General features: G+C 50.7%; 1 protein-coding gene across 6 annotated transcripts in view; it reads left to right on the forward strand.

Annotated features, from left to right (window-relative positions):
- The window catches only part of Tox2 (TOX high mobility group box family member 2), a 126272-nt gene extending 107800 nt beyond the window's left edge, over window positions 1–18472 (forward strand). For 4 of the 6 annotated variants that reach the window (XM_078051835.1, XM_078051833.1, XM_005327121.4 and 1 more), the window contains 6 exons: window positions 9070–9309; window positions 11486–11713; window positions 14018–14098; window positions 14789–15184; window positions 15732–15859; window positions 17694–18472. In XM_078051835.1, the coding sequence (XP_077907961.1) occupies window positions 9070–9309; window positions 11486–11713; window positions 14018–14098; window positions 14789–15184; window positions 15732–15859; window positions 17694–17760 (1140 nt within the window). In that variant the 3' untranslated portion in view covers window positions 17761–18472. Of the gene's footprint in view, window positions 1–9069; window positions 9310–11485; window positions 11714–14017; window positions 14099–14788; window positions 15185–15731; window positions 15860–17496 lie in introns of all 6 variants that reach the window. The other 2 variants (XM_078051834.1, XM_078051832.1) reach the window with 1 other exon arrangement.
- Window positions 18473–20390: the final 1918 nt, after the last annotated feature.

Consider the following 20390-nt stretch of genomic DNA (forward strand, 5'->3'; position numbering starts at 1 on the left):
GGAAGAGGCTGGAGAGGTCAGGAGCGACGTGGCGCAGGTCCTGGTGTGGCGTTTTAAAGGCGAGGCCATTGCTAAGCAGGCCCGTGGGAGTGCTGGGAGGTCTGCACAAGGGCACAGCTTGTACTCCAGGAGGCTGGCTCTAGCTAGCGGCCAGCATGGCCCCTGGAGTTGAGGAAGCCACCTGGGACTCGGTGCCCTAAAAAGTGGTCGAGTGCCCCTGAGTTCAATCCTCAGTACCCACCCCCCAGAAAAATAAATAAATGTGGTCCTGACGCAGGGGTTTGGGTGCAAGTGGTTTGCTGGGGGTTGAACCCAGGAAACCCCTTGAGGGAGGGAGAGAGGGAGACTGGAGAGAGCCACTTGGGGGTGGGCTCCCGGCGGTAACTCCTGGGGCCCTGGAGAGACCTGTGGCAGCCAACCCAGAACTGTCTGGTCCAGGAGAGAGGGGCGGAGGATTTCTCCACAAACTCCTGTCCCTCCCAGGTTGAGGTCACTGCTGGTGACCTTCTGCTGCTCAGTATCACCAGGAGGAGCTTAGGAAGTGAAAACTGGGACACAGGGACCACTGAGAGACTGGTTCTTGAAGGCTCCCTCTGGAGAAGCAGCTGTGGGACACCGGCGTACAGGGGTGAGCCGAGATGTGGCCTCAGCCGGAGCCCCAGAGCCCAGCTGCACCACACACCAAGGGCCGCCTTTCCAGCCCTGAGCCAGTTTGTCGCGGGAAACAGACTGGGCGAGCAGCAGCCAGCAGCACCCGGAGAGGAGAACGCCAAACTTTATTTTCCGCCTCTGGGAAATAAAAAAAAACTCCAGATTCTGAGCCCTGGTCCACAGTTTCTTGCAATATTTAGAGATTATTTGACAACATCTTAGACCCATCCTATCACTAGGGCTTTTTCCTCTTTTTAAAAAATTCCTAATCTGTGCGGCTGAAGGCCAGTGCAGGGTCTCTGACATACAGCATGCTCCCGGAAACGGGTAAGAAGAAAGGGAGGGAGTAGTCAGACTCCTGGGGCAGCTATTTATAATCCTAAAGGTAGGGACCCAGGTCAACGAGGTTCCAGGAGAAAGGCTGAGAGAGGGGTGTGGAACTGAGCCCTTCCCCGGGCCTTGGTTTCTCACCATAACGTTTTTATCCTTTCATCTCACAGCCAGGTCACAAGTCCAGCCATGACGTGCTCTGCTGCAGGCCTGGGGTTGGTGGGGTGTCCTAGCTCCTGAGGGGACAGCAGCTCCCATTTGGCCAATGACACTTCTCTGGAGAAAGGGACAGGTTCCAATGTTCCCAGCACATGAGGGATGGATCCAGCCTCGTGGTACAGGGAGTGGGAGGGGGGTTGGGCACCGGCAGTGTCCACGCAGATGGGTCTAAGGTAGCCTTGAATAGCAGGCCCCCGACTCCGGGAAATTAGAACCCAGTTTGTTAAAATGCCCTGGTACATCTGGGACTCAGAGTGGCAGTACCCCTGACTTAGTGGTCACATACTGTCTTACGTAGGGCTCTGTCTTCCTAGTTGACCCCAGAGACCCTGAGGGCTTCTGGTCCCCAGAATCATGTCTGTCATAACGCACAGGCTCCTCAAGGTCTGGCAAGAGTTGTGGAAGACACAGTTTCCATGATGGCGGGAGCTAGGCACCTGCGTGGAGAATTCAGCCTCCTTCCTGGGTGGCCTGCGGTGCTGCTTTTATTTGAGATCCAGCAGGCATTTGCTCTTGCCATGTGAAGGTCCTCATCCAGGAATTAGGATTATAAAGAAATGTCACTGGACAATGGTACAAAACCCGGAGCTGTAAAGAGAGTGCCTGCTGCGGCTCCCCCAAAGGAGGAGAAAAAACAACTCGTTCTTAACAAACTTCGATGCCATCGGTGTCCACACGATGAGGAAAATTCAAAATGAGGAAGGACTGCTTTCAGATCCAATGTGTGATTATTGGATTTTAAAATGCAGTGAAAATTGTGAGCGACAATACTGAGAACCAGCTAAGCCAAGATGATCAGCCCAAGATTTGTCTCCCAAAACTCCAAGAAAGAAGTTTTAAGAGTTCAAAAGTACTACGGAAAAGATTAAGTTCTGGAAACTTGGTATGTTTTCAATGGGAGGTGAGAAAAAAGGCAACAGTTAAATAAATGGTAACAGAAAATGTCAGTTACCTGAAGAAAGTAGAAAGCGTTCGGCTCACAGGAACCTGTGAGTGTCAAATATTGCCTCCATGTAAAAATACCTTTGTGCAATTTTTTATTTCAAAGGAACTTTGAGGTTTAGAAAGCCATTATTGTTGTTATTTTTGGTTTTATAGACAAGTTTTTATTCTAAGAAGGTCAGGAAGCCCATGAAGGATTTCAAGGAGTATGTGTGGGGGGGGTAGTCTGACCTTATGTACATATTTTAGAGGGTGACGATGACCTGCAGGGAGAGTTGTGGGGAAGCTCCACAGTTTTCTGTGGGGCCATCCAGGGCGCATCCAGGCTGGGCAGGGGGTGTCAGGGAAAGGAAGAAACCGAGGCAGGTGCCCCAGTTTGTGGCTTTGGCAGCTGCAGGAATGAACATGCCCTTTGCAGTTTGGGTGAAAACAGTGGGCTGGAGGGGGCGAGGAAAAGATTTTGGGAGAATGAAGGGTTCCCTTTCAGCATGTTCGTCTGATGTGCTTGTGGGGCATCAGGTGACGATGTCAATTAGGCCATTGAGTGTGCAGCCTGGAGCCCGGGCAGGCGATGCACGCACGGATCAGTCTTGCCTTATTTGAGACATTTCATGGTGCATAATGTGGGCGTGTAAGTGATGTGGCAGGCAGCGCGTCCCCACCCCGACTCCCCAGAGCCCTCGTGTTTGAGTTCTGCGCTTCGCTTTGAAGAGCTGCCCCCACCCCCATCTGTGATTAGTTTTTTTTTGCTTTTGAAGAAATAAATATTCTAGATGCGAGTTCACCTCCCGTTCTGTCTCTCTTTCTTTCTCAGAAGGAAATTGCCTCTACTCTGGAGTAGGTGTTTTTATGCTTCTACTGAATTTTTATATACCCTTAAGCACTTTATAGAAATGTTGTGTGTTTCAAACTTACACATAAACGTACTGGACTGTGTGTGTCCTTCTGGAACATTTCACGAATTGCTATTTCCAAGTGCATCTGCTTGGTGGATGTGGCTCCAGGTCACTAGCTCCCTTTGAATGGAATTCCATTTTGTGAGTACCAGGTTTTCACTATTTCCCATTTGGCATTTAGATTATTTCCGGTTTTTCTAGAATTAAAAAAAAAATTGCTGCCATGATCATCTTTGTTGTAATGTGTAATTTTCAAAATATAATATCATGATTCTCAGACAAATATAAAATGAAAACGTCAACATTTTATTCAACTCATTATTAATGAAGAAGTCTGTACAACATTACAATTTGTTTTCAGAGAGGAAGCTAAAGAATAGACATGTACATAAATAATCAGGAATGTTGCAAGAAATTTTCTAGTCAATGCCAAACTGGTTAATATCTATTCAGCAATAGAATAGAGTGGGGTCAATTATATCTCTACCAGAAAAAATTTATTTGCATTTTTAAAAAAATATTTTTTTGTTGTAGATGGACATCATAAATTCATTTACTTATTTTATTTATTTTTTAATGTGTTGCTGGGGATTGAACCCAGTGCCTCACACCTGTTAGGCAAGTGCTCCACCACTGAGCCACAACCCCAGCCCTTTATTTACATTTTTGTGGACAAGAATCAGTTACGCTCTACCTCACGTTCATTTGGATGACTTCCAGCAAAGAGAGAGAAAGCCAACAAGTGTTGGTGAGGATGTGGAAAAGTTACAACTCCTGCACACTATTGGTGGTGTTTGTTACCTTTCTGCCACTGAGACAGAAAAACAACTAAAAGGAAGAGTGAGTTACTTTGGCTCGAAGTTTCAGAGGTCTCAGTCTACAGTCTATTGGCCCCATCACTGTGGGCTTATGGTGAGGAACGGAGTGATCGCGGGTGTCATGAGACACAGCTGTCACCACATGGTAGCCAGAAAAGCAGAGAGAGGAGAGAGAGAAAAAGAGAGAGAGAGAGTAAAGGGGAGTAGGACAAAATATACCCTCCAAAGGCAAGGCCCCCAGTGACCCATCTCTTCTAACCAGGACACCTATCCCTGCAAAAGAGTTTCCACCACCTCCCAGGAGTGCCACCAGCTGAGGACCAAGCCTTCAGTCCATCAGTCTTTGAGGGACGTCCATGTCCAAACTCTACTAGTGGGAATGTAAAACAGGACAGCCACTAGGGAAAACAGTGTAGCGATGTCTCAAAAATTAAAACTAGAAATACTGTATGATCTATCAGTTCCACTCCTGAGAATATGCACACAGTGGCGTATAATTCAACTTTTAAAAAGGAAAAGAAATTCTGACTTATGTTTCAACGTGGGTGAATCTTAAGGACATCATGCCAAGTGAAATACAGGAGTCACAAAAAAAATATATGATATGATTCCTTTTAGACGAGGCCCTTAGGGTGGTCAATTTATAGAGACACAAAGCAGAACAGTGACTTGGAGGGACAGGACCAGGGAGGAATGGGGAGTTATTATTGAACAGGTACAGACTTTCGGTTTTGCAAGAGGAAAAGAATTCTGTGGTGGTGATGGTTGAATGCATTTGATGCCACTGAACTGTACTTAAAAATGGTTAAGATGGAAAATTTTGTGATCCACATTTCACCAGAATTGAAATGTGTTTAAATAATACAAAATCAATTGCATTAATATCGTTTTTCTACAGCTGACAAAATTGTAAAATAGCCTAGTCAAAGACAGCACTCTGACAGAATCTGATGACCCCAGAAGTCCCCTAGACAATGCCCTGCAGTGCTTTGAAAGGACACTCATCTGCCCATTTCAAAGCCTTTCCCAACGTTTACTCCAGTGTATTTCTCTTCTTGTGCATGTAGGAAAGTTCTTTATACCTTGGAGGGGAATTGCCAGGTTGCAGATGTGTATGCCTTTGATATTCTGGATGCTGTCAAATTGTTTGCTGAAGTGAGAACTCTGCTACTTTACACTCGAAACAGCAGCAGAAGCAGAAACCCAAATGGCCCAGTAAACTTATAAAAAGGTGTTCAGCCTCGCTCGTAATCAGAACAGTGCAAATTGGAATAACTTTAAGAGCATTTCACCCTTAACAGTTTTGCAGAAATTCAAAAATCTGCCATTATCAAGAGTTGGCAGGATATTAAATTAGAGTCAGGAGTACCTCACTGAAGAATTCTAAAGCATTCGGCTTGGAAGAAAATACAGCAAATCCTACCACAGAGCCCTACTGCCAACCCTCCCTTGAGGAAGTAATGCCAGTCTCTTATGCAAGATTTAAGGAAGGAAAAGTGCGTTGCATGTTAGGGAGGAAAGAAGATTTCAAAACCTCTACCTTTTAAAACAGTTCACTTTAAAGTCTGACTTTCAGGTCTTTTTATGGTTGATAATAAAATATGTATGACACAATATTTTAAGAACTATGTTAGAAATCAACATCTACCTAGATGCTGTTTACCAAAGGCACTCTTCAAATCATGCAGGACAAAAATAAAAGAGTGGGGGGGGAAAGGTGATAATGACAACAGATAAAGTGGGATTTAAGACAAAGATGAATTGAGACAAAGATTTTTTTTTTAATAAACAAGGGGAAGGCTTAACGAAGGCACAATGTTCTCATATATTAAAGGGATGAATAATTTTATATCAATATATAAGAACAAAACCTATTTAAATTCGGTGGAGATACTAACACAATGGAAATGGTAGGCTTTTCCTCGTTTTTCTTGAGATTTCACAGCTAGAGTAGTCAAAACTGCACTGAGCAGGCATATGGAGAAATTCGTATGTGACTGAGGGAACATTATTTCAGATGTGCATGAAAATTTTACAGAAATTGACCATCTTCTAAGCGGTAATGGAAGCTATTTTCAAAAAAAAAATAAAATAAAATTTCTGAAATTTACATTTTCTGACCACAATAACCAAAGGAGACATTAAATGAAAAACATTCTTCCAAATAAACTTGGAACAAAAAGAAAAGAAAAAGAAAACCAACTCTTCAGTTGTAGAATATTTTTTAAATATTGATATGATGCAGCTAAATTTTTCCTCCTGTGAAAAATCATGGCCTGAGAGCGGGCCTTCTTGCCTCAGTGCTGTTGACATTTGGGGGTACAGAGTTCTGTGTTCAGGGGCAAGTTAGAGAGGAGCAGCATCCGTGGCCACCACCACCAGATGCCAGGAACAACCTCAGTTATGAGAACCAAAAGTGTCTGCAGACATTGTCCAGCCTCCCCTGTGGTACCCTGGTTCCTGTTTGAAACCCTGCCCCAGATGCCTCTGTACCACAAAAACAACGAGCAAAGAAATAAACTGCTTCATTTGAAAAAGCTAGATAAAAAGCAAATAGCAAAAGACACCTGAGATCCAAACAGAGTCCAACTGATAATGATCAAGAAGTTGTCAAATTGATTTTTTTAAATATTAAGAACTGGTTCTTTTGATTGACAGTTAAGATATACAAACTTTTGAGAAAGAAAGATTTTAAAAACAGTATACCTTGACAGTAGTATACTATAGAATTATAATTGTAATATTGTAATATTGAGGGATCTAACAACAAAACCATAAAGTGGACTAAAAATATAATAGTCTAGTGTTAAAATCTGAATGAAATGGATAATTATGTATTGGAGGTGTGTGTGTGTGTGTGTGTGTGTGTGTGTGTGTGTGTGTGTCCACATACACACATGACCAAAACTGACTCAAGAAAAAATGGAAACTAGAATAGACCTATTATCCATGGAAAATATTGCAAAAACACACAAACAAAAACACTGGGCCTCCCATGGCTTTTAATATTGTTAATATTTTAAAAATTTTTTTAGTTGTAGTTGGACACAATCCCTTTATTTTATTTGGTGCTAAGGATTGCACCCAGCACCCAACACATGCTAGGCAAGTGCTCTACTGCTGAGCCACAACCCAGCCCCCCTCAGATGGTTTTATATCTAAACAACACTTAACATTTCTCTACGGCAAATATAATATCTATGCTGTATATTGTTCCAAGGTATAAAGAAAAAGGAAAATATTGTCTCAGCTGTCTTTTTAAAGCTGACCAAAATACAAACACCAACATATGATACAGATAATCCTAACAAATAAAAACTAAGAGATACGTAAAAGACATTCTCTCAGAAATAAAGACATTCCAGATTCACAGACTATATAGGCAAGGGCAGCAATAGCAATATCAGACAACACTGAATTCAAGGAAAAAATGAGACTAAAAATTAGATACATTATAATCATAAAAAAATTTGATGCATAAGGAAGATGCAATTAGCCATCTTCTTACAATAAGACCCAACTTCTACCAAAACAAAAACTTTAAATATTAAAGGGAGATTTTTTTTAAAGAGAGAGAGAGAGAATTTTAATATTTATTTTTTAGTTTTCGGCGGACACAACATCTTTATTTGTATGTGGTGCTGAGGATCGAACCCGGGCCGCACGCATGCCAGACGAGTGCGCTACCACTTGAGCCACATCCCCAGCCCCTAAAGGGAGATTCTGATGGATGCAGAAAACTCAGGGGCAAACTAGGCAAGCCTGTGTCAGATTAGAGCCAAAAAGTAAGAAAGGAGTCTAAATAATAATAATCACTGCTGACCAAATAGGCAATGTTATTCTGCTATGTTCATCTGCCAACATAGCCCACGCTCAGCTTACAAGAACTATGGGACATGTGTGAAATTTCACTGTATTTGGATCCCAAGTAAAACCTTAACCAATTCTCAAAAGTGCAAATAATTCACTTAATTAGTAGCAAAATGAAATAAACCACTTAGACATCTCAGAACTCTTCTTTTACAACTGTTGAGTCAAAGAAAAAAAATCATAAAATAAATACCTGTACATAAAATAAAGAACAACAACACAATCCTTACATGATGAAGTCTGTGAGAGATGTTAAAACCACGCTCCAAGGAAAATTCACAGCATTAAACATATTACTAAAAATAAAGAATGGGAATAGATGATTTTAAATTAACAGACTGTTAAAAAGCAGATGGGGGGATTAATAAAGATAAAATGAATATTAACATTCATCAGAGACAGAGAAGCAGAGGGATGAATTTGAGATCTGGTTATTTTGAGGAGGGGAACGATATACCTGAACCTGAAAGCCTGTTTAGTTTGCCTAATACAGAAAATGCAGATATTTAACATTAGAAACTAGAAAGAGGAAACAATCGCAGATGCAGAGGAAATAAACAGAATTATGAGTGTGCGAATGGCCAGCTTCACGGAAGCGCAGGTGTGTATACGATGCATGGGGGAGAGGACGCGCCGATCTGTGTTTAGTATTGAGAAATTCTCGTATGTACCATCGGTGGCTTCTTGAATTCTGAAAACAACCAGTTGGAAAATGTCACGAGAAATGAAGCTAATAGGAAAATGAGCTAAAGGAAGAAAAGTGCTAAACATTATCACGAGGTTTATTAATTCAAAGAATTGAACAAATGCTTCTGTAACCCAGGGCTTATGACATGCCAGACATATTTGATCCTTAACCACCTGAGAAGGTAAGTTTGATTTTATCTACATTGTACGGTTGAAAACAACTGAGGCACAGAGAGGTTAAGTTAGTCGGTCAAAGTCACTTAACTGTTGGTCAGGGCTAGGGCCAGGCTGATACAATGGCATCCAACATTGGCACTCCTTGCTCTTATGTTGCACAGTGAATTGATGCAGAGATGCATTCCAGGAGGGAAGATCGATACCGTAAAATGATCATTCACAGCTGGGCGGAACTCTCTGGCAAGGGCTCGAGTGCTGTCTGTCCAGGGTGAATGTCAACAAAATGGCCAGCCGCCAGGGAGCCCTCGTTCCCGCACACGTGCTCCAAATCATGCAGAGGTCCAAGCAGAACGGAACTCCCCCTCCGCACAGAGCCGGGACCCCCACCATCTCATCTGAATGCCCTCCGAGTCCTGCAGGGCAGATGTGAGGGTGTCGCAGGCCAGCTCCTTCTAACACAGATGCCCTGTCCTTCTTAGATCCAGGAGATGGTGCACTCGGAGGTCGCTGCCTATGACTCCAGCCGGCCAGGACCTCTGCTGGGTCGCCCCGCGATGCTGGCCAGCCACATGAGCGCCCTCAGCCAGTCCCAGCTCATCTCCCAGATGGGCATCCGGAGCAGCATCACCCACAGCTCCCCGTCACCCCCAGGGAGCAAGTCGGCGACCCCCTCTCCCTCCAGCTCCACGCAGGAGGAGGAGTCTGAAGCACATTTCAAGGTAGGCGGGGTGGACAGCAATGCTGTCAGATGCTCTCCCATCTGTGGGGACTTCACTCTGGAAAAGACTGGGAGGGGGGCCGTGCCCTTTGCTGGAGACCAAGGAGGAAGAGATCAGCAGATGGGTCAGGTGGGCAGGAGCAGTTAGCCATTGGGGAGCACCCAGGGGACCTCGGGACACCAGGCTTCAGGTGCTAGATCTCCCAGGCACTGTTGGCAAGCTCAGCCTCAATCCCAGCCCTCACTCACGCAGCAGAGACCCCCTCTAACCATGTTGAAGGATGGCGGGAGGAGATGTCGTGGAAACAGGGCCAAGTCTCATTCCCGATGGCCAGCGCGTCTTTTCCGTGGCATCGATGACATCAGCAAGAGCCTCAGGGCCTGGGCTCACGCCACTTTGGCCTTTGAGGGAACTTTTTGTTAAATATTGCTCCCAAAAACCTTTAGATATTTGGAGAAATATTAATCGTATATTTTTATGGGGTGCACAGTCGTGTGAATATGTGACACGGAATGATTGAATCAAGCTAATTAACCTAGCCCTCATTTTAAAAACTTATTCTGACAAAAATGTGCAGTCCAACAGAGGTCCTCTGGGCCTAGGGCATTCCACACTGACTGGGGATGGGGCACGAAATCCGTGGTCCCATGGTGGGGGTGCACCCTCTCCCAGCACCCCTCAAGTCCACAGGTGGTGGGCCTCTTCAAAATATCAGGGATGGGAGCCGCCACCTGCCCACACCCTGGTCCTTTGCAGGGACCCCAAGCCTCCTCCTGGTTAGAGAGCTTCTTTTTTTGCTGGGCACAGAGGCCCAGAAAGGTCAGAGGCAGGAGTTTGTATCCAATCTCTCCCATGAGCCAGCGACAGAATGAAGAGTGGCCCGTGACCCTGCCTCCATGGCCCTGTGCCTTGCTTCCTCATAAGGACCTCTCCACGTAGTGCTGAAGGACGGAGGCTTGGCGTGGTGGGTGGCTGCAGAGGGGACTCCAGGACAGAAGCGGTCTTCTGTTTCTTCCCCCCTTGACCTTCAGACATGGAGGTCCAAGTCTCATCCTCTGGCCTCCGGTTTCCTTACCTGCTCATGGTGTCACTGTCATCTTCTTGACACACTGAGTCACAGACTTTGCAGCAAGAGCCAGGACCGTGGACCCAAGGCCCCTGTCCTGGTATGGCCTGAGGGTCCTTACTGATCCACTTAGGTCTGTGGCGAGCATCTCAACCCTCTCCCCATTCTGGAAACCCTAAGTGGGATTGTGATCCTACAGCCTCTCTGGATGGTCCCCAGCTCCAGGCTGGCCTGATGATGTCACATTAGCTTCATCCCTTCCCACCACCTCCCGGGGGGCAGGGGAGAGCCACCGGCCCAGAGTTGCACAGCAGCTACAGGTTGGGGAGACTGACCTTTTAGGATCAAGGGAATCTTTGGAGAGTGTTTGTGATCACACCCGGGAGGGGGCTGCAGAGGGAGAGCAGTTAAGAAAAAACACATCTGAAACTTGGAGATGGCCCCAAAGACAGCACAGCCTTACAGGGTCAGACCCAAACATGGTCTAACAGGCCACTCAGGAACCCCTGCTTCTCCAACAGAATGTGTCTTGACTCCTGTTCCTTGCTGATGAGGGAATTTTGCAAAGAAAGACATTAATTGGGGGAGGGGGAGGGACAGAAAAGCAGGTGCAGTGGGCAATCCCAGCAGCTCGGGAGGCTGAGGCAGGAGGATCGCAAGTTCAAAGCCAGCCTCAGCAACTTAGCGAGGCGCTAAGGAACTTAGCAAGACCCTGTCTTAAAATAAAAAATAAAAAGAACACAAATGATTTCTGATCAACAGAAGAGATTAAAAATCCATCAGACAGAATTAAAAGTCTACAGGGCACTAGCCAGTTTCCCATGCGATTTAGTCACCTGGATCAGCAGTCAATTTTGCAGGGACCACAGAGGCGTCTAGATTTCTCGGAATCGACTTTCCACTTGTCCTGGTTCTCTTTGATGAGTTAAACCAATACCCAGCCTCCTACCCAGGCTGTGTGTCTCTTTCTGTCTGTCGCTCCCCGGGTGTGAGCCAGGCTGGACAGGCCCCTGGTGGGATGCTGAGCAGGGTCCAGCCCCTGGAGCTGGGTGGGGCGGCCGCGGGCAGGAGGTTCAGCTGGTGTGAACCTGACTCCTGTCACCTGGGCAGATCTCAGGAGAGAAGAGACCTTCTGCAGACCCAGGGAAAAAGGCCAAGAACCCAAAGAAAAAGAAGAAGAAGGACCCCAATGAGCCCCAGAAGCCCGTGTCGGCCTACGCACTCTTCTTCAGAGACACTCAGGCTGCCATCAAGGGGCAGAACCCCAGTGCCACCTTCGGAGACGTGTCCAAAATCGTGGCCTCCATGTGGGACAGTTTGGGAGAGGAGCAGAAGCAGGTGAGCCACCATCCCTTTCTGGGCCACACTCAGGGCAGACTTTGAAGGTGTGAGGCCAGAACCAGCCTTTGGGACCAGAGGCTCCTGCAGAAGGCAGTTGGACTCAGCTTGCCCATCCGTAAGCCAGGAAGCGTGGTCCCTTCCAGCCCTACTATTTTGCAGTTGTATTCACCAATGGTTTAACCATTCTGTACTCTACTTCCTGTCCATGAAATGGTCAGAGTTGACCATCCAACTCAAGTCTGAAGTCCAGGCCAGAGCTTCCTGTACCCCTAGCCATGTACCTATGGCCCCCTCTAAAGGCCTCTGGAGAACAGGGCACAGAGCTAGCTTATAAGCAGAGCAGTTACCAGCTGTGCAACCTCAGAGTGACTACCTAACCTCTCTGAGCTGTAAAACAAGGAAGCTGGCTCCCATTCTCTGAGCATGTCTGGGCTGAGCTCTCTACTGGGCCCCTTGACCATGACCTCACTGCATCCTTGCAACACCCCATGGAGTGGCCATCGTTTGCCTATTATGATATGAGGAGATGGAGACACCAGAGGCTGACCTGTCCTGAGTCAGGTTGGAGCCAGGACTCACACCCAGGTCTGTAGAACCAGGAGGCTCCGTTGGGTTGTTGGCCTAAGAGCAATTAATCCAATAATCAGATAATGTAAAATGACAATGGTGACTGTGTCACATGCCAGGAGGGTACCTGAGAACAAAAAGGGAGGGAACAGACTTAGTCCTGGGGCAGGGACTACGTTGCCAGGTGAGACCTGAAGGGTGGGCTCCCTTGGCCAGGGGAGCTTTCCGGCAGGGGGAGCAGTGCTGACAAAGCCTGGTCCGGCAAGTGCCTGGCCCTGGGAGTCCAGGGTGGCTAAATGCAGAGACGAGCTGGGAGCTGGGAGGTGGGCGGGGCCAGGGAAGGGATCAGGTCCTTGTCTGGCTTCATGAAGGCGGGTGGAGTGGACATGGCAGGCCCCTGTCAACTAGGTGGGAGATGACAATGGCTGGGACCAGACAGATGGGGCAGTGGATGCAGAGCTTTGTGGGGACTCGTTTTGGAGATTCTGTTCTGCTTTCTGGGTGGGTGGAGACGCCATACGCTGAGACGCGGACATGGGGACAGGAGCAGCAGCCTGGGCCGGAGAGAGAGAGACCGTCGATGTATTTATTTGAAATGCTTTCTCTATCAGACTCTAAAATTTAAAACACCTTGGGGCTATAGGCCAGGGCAGTGGCAGAAGTTTATTTGGGAGGTGAAACAGGGAGAGGAAGGCAGTGACAAAGGGCTGTCATCGAGGATCCCGCCGTGGCTCCTGGAGCACAGTCCTGCCCCAGAACTCTGGCCAGTGTAGAACCTGCAGGGCGAACTGGCTAGCGGCAAGGCTGCGGGGCGCCAGCCTGTCAATCCCTGGGTGGGAGCAGCTCCAGGGGACAGGACTCTCCAGCTCTCTAGCCACCACCTCCACACAAGTGGCCCATGAGGCTCCTGCTGCTCGAGAGCCCTGGGGCCAGGGGATGCTTGGTGGCGCTGGGCGTCACCTGGGCTTTTCTGCAGTGCCGAGGACCAGAGGCATGGCAGGCCCTGCCCACTTCTGCCATAGGGACCACCGTTTCCATTTGGCACGCTCTGGCCTGCGTCTCCCTTCCTATGGCGCCGCTCTGTGTGGGGGAGTGGGCCCTCTCCCTTTTGAGCAGTCTTAGGGGGGTAGGGATCTCAGGTCCCCTGTCTCTGAAGGCTCCGCCCACTACTCCGACCCATCCAGTGCAGCCCAGGGGCAAGCCAAGGTTGTTGAGAGTCTGACCTCCCACACTGTCCCGTTTATTTGTATTTATTTGTTTATTTGTTTCAGTGATGGGGATTGACTCCAGGTCCTTGCACATGCTAGGCCAGTGCTCTATCAGCTGAGCATTACCACTGGCCAAGCCTCAACACTACATGTGAACCTAGGTCCAAAATTCCTAATAACAACATGAGCAAAGATAAATCCAGACTAAGACACTGAACAAGCAGGGTTCATGCCAGCATGCAGCATTAAGAAATGGGCATCAGGCTGGGTCAGAAGAGAGGGCTTCCAGAAGCTTCGTCTTTCTGAAGCCAATGGTACCACTGTCCAGAGAGGTGAAGCATGTTTCCCTGTCCTCCACACTCTCTGTGCAGCCCAGAGAGGGGCCAGCGAGTGACTGACCCATCTTCTGATCACATTGCCCTCATCCACACATGGCCCTAGAATCCATGCCTTCTCAACCTGGGCTCTGCATGGTGACCCCTCTGTGACATTCTCCCGGTTGTTGCCCATGTCTTGGATTTTCCAGGCCTACAAGAGGAAGACTGAAGCAGCCAAGAAGGAGTATCTGAAAGCTCTGGCAGCCTACAGGGCTAGCCTCGTCTCCAAGGTAACAGGATGCCTAGGTAACTGACAAGAGGGATGACCCAGAACTGGGGCCCATGGGAACGGCTGGCTCCAGGGGCTTGGAAAGGCTGGGTGAGACCTCTAGGTCACACCTGTAGTGCACCACAGTGCACCCGGCCCACGCCTCATGTGCATTGTGTTCTGCTGAGTTCTTCCAGCCAGAGCCCAGCAGAGGGAGGGGCCCATGCAGGGGCATAGAGGCTGGGGAGGGGCATAGCCAGAGGATGCTTGCCACAACCCTGTCTTTGCTGCAAGACCCAGGACCATGGAACTCCCCCAGGGGCGGGGGGCCATGCAGGGATAAACGTGTGGGCAGGAGCTGATGGTGCATGCGTGTAATCCCAGGGGCTCCGGAGGCTGAGGCAAGAGGATTGCCAAGTTCAAGGCCAGCCTCAGCAACTTAGCAAGGCCCTAAAAAACAACTTAGTGAGACTTGTCTCTAAATAAAAACTAAAAAGGGCTGGAGATGTACTTGTTGAACTCCACCTGGCTCAATCCCCAGCATCCAAGCAAAAGTCGGGGAGGTGGCAGGTGGCCTGGTCAGAGCTGTGGCTGGCTAGTCCACAGCTCACGGCTCTCCCCAAAGGCCAACCAGGACACCCTGGTCTCACAGCCCAAGTCCTGGCTTGTCATCACCTCTTCTCCAAAGTAACTGGTTTTCTTCTCCTTCCAGAGCCCCCCGGACCAAGGCGAGACCAAGAGCACTCAGGCAAACCCCCCCGCCAAGCTGCTGCCCCCCAAGCAGCCCATGTACTCCATGCCGGGCCTGGCCTCCTTCCTCACGCCCTCTGACCTGCAGGCCTTCCGGAGCGGGGCCTCTCCCGCCAGCCTCGCCCGGACACTGGGCTCCAAGTCCCTGCTGCCCGGGCTCAGCGCGTCCTCACCGCCACCGCCTTCCTTCCCGCTCAGCCCCCCCCTGCACCAGCAGCTGCCCCTGCCACCCCATGCACAGGGTGCCCTCCTCAGCCCACCTGTCAGCATGTCCCCGGCCCCCCAGCCTCCCGTCCTGCCCACACCCATGGCGCTCCAGGTGCAGCTGGCCATGAGCCCCTCGCCTCCAGGGCCACAGGTAAGCAGGGCTGAGTATGGCCCCGTCTTCTGTGACCCTTCAGAAGAGGGGAGGTGGTTGCAGAATTCCAGTACTGGCCTCGGTTTTCCCATATCTGAAATGGGTCTCCTGTGCCGTGCCCGCAAGGCAGGGGATGCAGTGAACATTGCCAGTTAGATCCCTCGGCTCTCCCAGGGCCCCTCTCACCCTCCGTCCACTTGAGCTTCCTGCCAGATCAGCCCAGCCCCTGGCTCCACTGCAAGCCCTCGAGGCCTGAGCCCCACTGAGTGCCCCAGAGACTGTTCCAAGGCTCACACTCCGCCCGGTCCCTGCATTGACAGATCGGGAAGCTGAGGCTCAGGATAGGAAAGTCACCCCCTGGTTCAGCTAAGACAGAGGTACTTTTCCAAAGGTGCTCCACGGGAGCAGAGTGGACCTCCTGTGACCCCCAGGAGGTGCCTCTGCAGAGGGGACGCCCTCAGACACAGGGTGACTGCACCACCCCGGCCTCCTGAGTCAGGCCTCCCCTGGGCCTCTCTCCACTCACCATCCCTCCTTCCCCCCGTAGGACTTCCCGCACATCTCTGAGTTCCCCAGCGGCTCGGGACCCCGCTCACCTGGGCCATCCAGCTCCACGAGCAGCGGGGACTGGGACAGCAGCTACCCCAGCGGGGAGTGTGGCGTTGGCACCTGCAGGTCAGTCCCCGGTCAGCCTCCATGGGTCCTGCCTTTGTCCACCCACCCAGGGAAAATGGGAATAGGGACAGCCAGGGGCAGAGGAGTGGCTCAGGAAAACGTGGAGCTGAGTCATCAGCCCTGCCCAGGGGACACTTGGAGCCTGCAGGTAGTGCAGAGCAAAGCAGGGGCCCAGCACACTCAGCCAGCCTGACACCCCGGCCCACTGGGCACACCGAGGCCACCTTTATGCCTTCTGTCCTGTTTTTTCCAAAAATTCTTCCATATGACATTCCCAGGTAGGCCCCGTGCCTTAGGCCAGGCTCCCCAGAAGCAGAGCCTAAGGTGGTCCTTGGAGACACCTGGAGGGCTTATGGGAGAAGTGGGTGAGAAAGGCAAGTCGGGGCAGGGGAAGCGGTCGGTAAGGACACGCCCTCAGCTGGACACTCCATACTGCCTGATCCCAGGGGACCCTGAAGCAGGATTGGTGGCACAATGCAGGTCCCACCAAGAGCCCCTGTCAGTCAGCCCTCAGCTTCGGGCTGCCCACAGGCCCCAGGGGGGCCCCCTGTGGAAGGCAGGTCTTATTTGCCATGGGCCATTCCCTAGAGAAGGGGACGTCGGGGTGTGCAGGAGCTGGATGTGGTCCCCTGGGAGAAAGGGCCAACTGTCCAATCCATGAAGCCCCCACCTTAGAAACCCCCCAGCCCTGCAGCAGCATCCTCTCCCCAGAACCACGCGGCTCTCTCTGGTCCACCTCGCTAACTGCCCCTCCTCCAGAAAGCCCCCTTGGAGCCAGGCCACACCAACTCTAAGGTAGAGGAACTTGGTTTCAGCCAGCAAGAGGGAAAGCCGGGACAGGACGGGGAGCTCCAGCCCCCACCCTGCCAGCCGGTCCCCGTGCCCTTAGCAAAAGCGAATCCGCAGGTCTTGGGGGGACTGGGCCCAGGCAGATGCCCTGCAGAGCCCCACGCTGTGAAAGGTGGGTCACCAGTGCTTAGTGGAGGGGTGGCCGGCTCTGCCACCAGGCAGCAACCCCCCCAGCCCTGCATCACTCTTGCCACACAGGATACTGCCGGGCACTAGTGACCCCACACTCGCCAGGACGGCTTCTGCATGGGTGGCAGACCCGCTGCACAGGGACGCCCTTCCCCTAGACCCCCTCTCCTCAGCCCCTTCCCCTCACCGCAGTTCCCTTCCCCAGTGTCAGGGTGCCAGGGGCAGGAGGTCCTTCAGGGATGTGACCCTGTCCGAGCCTCCCCCGGGCCCACCCTGTGCCCAGCACAGATGTTGGTCCCTGTTCTAAATCCATAAAAACCACCTGCCGCCTGTACTTCTGTTTGGAAGCATACAAATGAAACATGGTGGTCACAGACTGCCATGAGAGCCCGGGGGACGTTGGGCTGGGCTTCCTTGAAGGGCAGACGCACGCTGCCCTCTTCCTGGAGCTGAGGATGGCACCCCCCGGGGAGGATCCAGGAGGGCCCTTTGGTTCAGCTGGGTGGACCGCCAGGAGGACCCTGGCCATCCCCGATTTGACCTCAGAGGGGCAGCTGGTCAGGGCGAAGGGCCAGAGCCCAGGGCCCTGGGGTCCCCTGGCCCGTGTCACAGCGCCAGGGGGCCATCCAGCAGCTCTGACGGCCCCTCTCTCTCCACAGCCTGCTCCCCAGAGACAAATCGCTCTACCTCACCTAATCCCGCCTCCCTCCCCTCCCCGAGGCTGGCTGGAAGGGCATGTCAGAGCCAGGAGGGCTGCCCACAGCAGAGAGGCCGTGGCAGGAGGCAGGGTGACCGGCCAGCATAGCAGTGACACACCCCTGCCCTGGGCTGAGTCTCTTCCTCGACCTCCCGCCAGACTCTGCAGAGGCAGCCCGCTGCCCGGCGCCCGCCGGAAGAACCTGCAGGAACCTTCTGCCCGCTGACCTGCTTGCTCCAGGGTCACCGCGGACCCCGCTCCTCGCCCTGCACACAGTCCCCTCTGTCTGGACGTCTGACCCCAGCCCAAGCTCACTGGGCCGCCCTGCCGGGGTCACTGACCAACAGAAACTCGCCCCAAGATGCGCGGCCAGGGGCCGGCCCAGCCACAGACGCGCAGGTTTTCCAGTGTGAACTAAAGATCCCGAGCCCCACGAATTGTGGGCTCCGTGTAAGTAGTCAACTAAGTGTTTTAGAACTGTGCTGAAGACATCTGTAAGATTATTTTGTGGGGGAAGAGAAGTAGTTTCCTTTAAGGTACAAAGCGTTTTATATGACCCTTAGCGCATCGTTTTTCAGTTTTCTCTTGAGGGAGACGTGCACACAGCAGCTGTCACAGGGTCTCTCCATGCGCACCTGAGAACCGGACAATGTCTAGCCCCACCGGGAAGCATTCCCCTTTATTTTTTTGTAAACCATATGTCCACCTATTTAAAATTGCCAGCAACAATTTTATTTCTTTTTGTCTAGCTATTTATGAAGAAAACTTGAGAACAAAGTTGCAGTTTATCCTAACGTGTGCGTGGTTTGGGGTTTGGTTTTGGTTTTGGTTCTTGGCGTCGTTTGCAGCTGTATCCTGGCCCGGCAAATGTCTGTCTTGGTGCCCGGTCCTTCTCTCAAACTCTCTTTATAATAAAACTTCTGAAAAGTTGCAGATAAGTCTGTGTCTTCTTGCACTTTGTTAAGCCAGGCTGGGCCTCCTGTGAGGTGGCATTCGGTGGTGGCTTGGCCAGGAATGAGCCCTATGAGGAGAGACTCTGGTAAAAGTTCTATCTGCTCCTTAGCAGCTCATTGGGCCGGGCGTGAGGACACACGTCTGCAATCCCAGCGACTCAGGAGACTGAGGCAGGAGGATCGCAAGTTCCAGGCCAGCCTCAGCAGCTTGGTGAGACCCTGTCACAAAATTAAAAAGGGCTGGGATGTGGTAAAACACCCTGGATCCAGTCCCTAGTTACCAAGAAAGAAAAAAAAAAGAAAAGAAAAAAGAGAAAAGCAAGCTCTGTATGTGGATGATAGGAGGAAGACACAAAACTTAGCCCAGTCCATGACACATAATAAATGCTCGATAAACATGTGTTGGCTGTGTGGGGGATACCACACCCAAAATGTGGCTACATGGGAAGCTAAACAGGCCTTACCATGTAAAACTTGCCCCTCCAGAAATTGAAAAGTGTCCATCAAATTCCTGCTGCCCCCAAAGAGTAACCCACATGTAAGTACATTCTTAGGAAACACTCGTATAATCAGATTTTTTTAAAATAAGAATTCAGTATGGGGCTGGAGTTGTAGCTCAGGGTTGAGCGTTTTCCTCGCATCTATAAAACCCTAGGTTTGATTCTTTTCCACCAAAGAAAGGAAAAGAAAAGAAAAAGTCTTCAAATAGAACTGATTGTGTGGGGTGCAAGCCGACATAATGCCTAGGGAGAAGATTAGTGGACCCACGGCGTGGGGCTCTGGTGTGCAGTCCACTCTGGGGAGGGCACTCATGAGCAGGTGATGGAGGTGAGTGGTGTCTGCAGGCAGCACCAAGGCCAAGGACCCCTTAAACCAGGTTTCCCAGCAGACATTGGGAGGCGGCAGTCCTTAAAACCAAAAGGAATAGTGATGTGACCAGGTTAAGTCTACCTGGGAAGAGCCTGTGCCTGGTTGGGGGGGTGCAGATTGGGAGGCTGAGGCTGTCACCCCCTGTGACACGGCTCTCAAGGTGGGAGCTGGTGCTCCCTGCTCTGGCTCAGGTCCACAACCTAGACATTGGGCTCTTAGAGCCTCTTCCTGTCCATCACGGTGGCCTCCTCCTTCCAGATGATGCCCCGGAGGGACAGTCTCACCGTGCGCAGTGTCCTCACTGAAAGGCGTATGGTAATCCACTCTGGAAAAGGTAAAAAGCAAACCCCAAACAAACCACAACAACACGCTGCCTGTCGCATCAGCAGCGGCTCCGCAACATGGAGCGTAAATATTTCATGTGGTTCCAATTTCCTCCCCGGCATGGAGCTTGTCGGAAACACAGCGACGGCTTGGGTGGTTTAATATTCCGCTCTCGCTTTCACAACGGAGAGAACAGCGTTGTGGAGATCCACGCAGACAGCCCGAAATAAGGAATGACAGGTCATTGGTTTCTTCCTGGGAGAGCCCCTCCTGCCATGCCATCACCCACTGCGCCAGCTGCTCAGGGTCACCTGGAAGCAACCACTGCCCAAGCTGCCTCTTGACTGTCCAGGCTGCTCCGAAACCCCCACACAGAGTCTCAGCAGCTGCCCGATGATATCAGGGGGCTCTGGCGTGGGTGTGATGTGCGGCCCCAGAGAAGGGGAACAGAGTCAGTGGGTCAGGTGCAAAAGGCTGAGTGACAGGCCATGGAGTGGACACCAACTGTCCTCTTCCATTGGGTGACCATAACAGAACACCAGAGGCGGGGCAGCTTATAAACAATGGGAGTCTTTCTCACAGCTGTGGAGCTGGGAGATCCAAGATCAAGGGCTGGGGATGTGGCTCAAGTGGTAGCGCGCTCGCCTGGCATGCGTGCGTCCCGGGTTCGATCCTCAGCACCGCATACCAACAAAGATGTTGTGTCCAC

This window comes from Ictidomys tridecemlineatus, chromosome 5 (genome assembly GCF_052094955.1).
Source record: "Ictidomys tridecemlineatus isolate mIctTri1 chromosome 5, mIctTri1.hap1, whole genome shotgun sequence".
Taxonomy (NCBI): Eukaryota; Metazoa; Chordata; class Mammalia; order Rodentia; family Sciuridae; genus Ictidomys; species Ictidomys tridecemlineatus.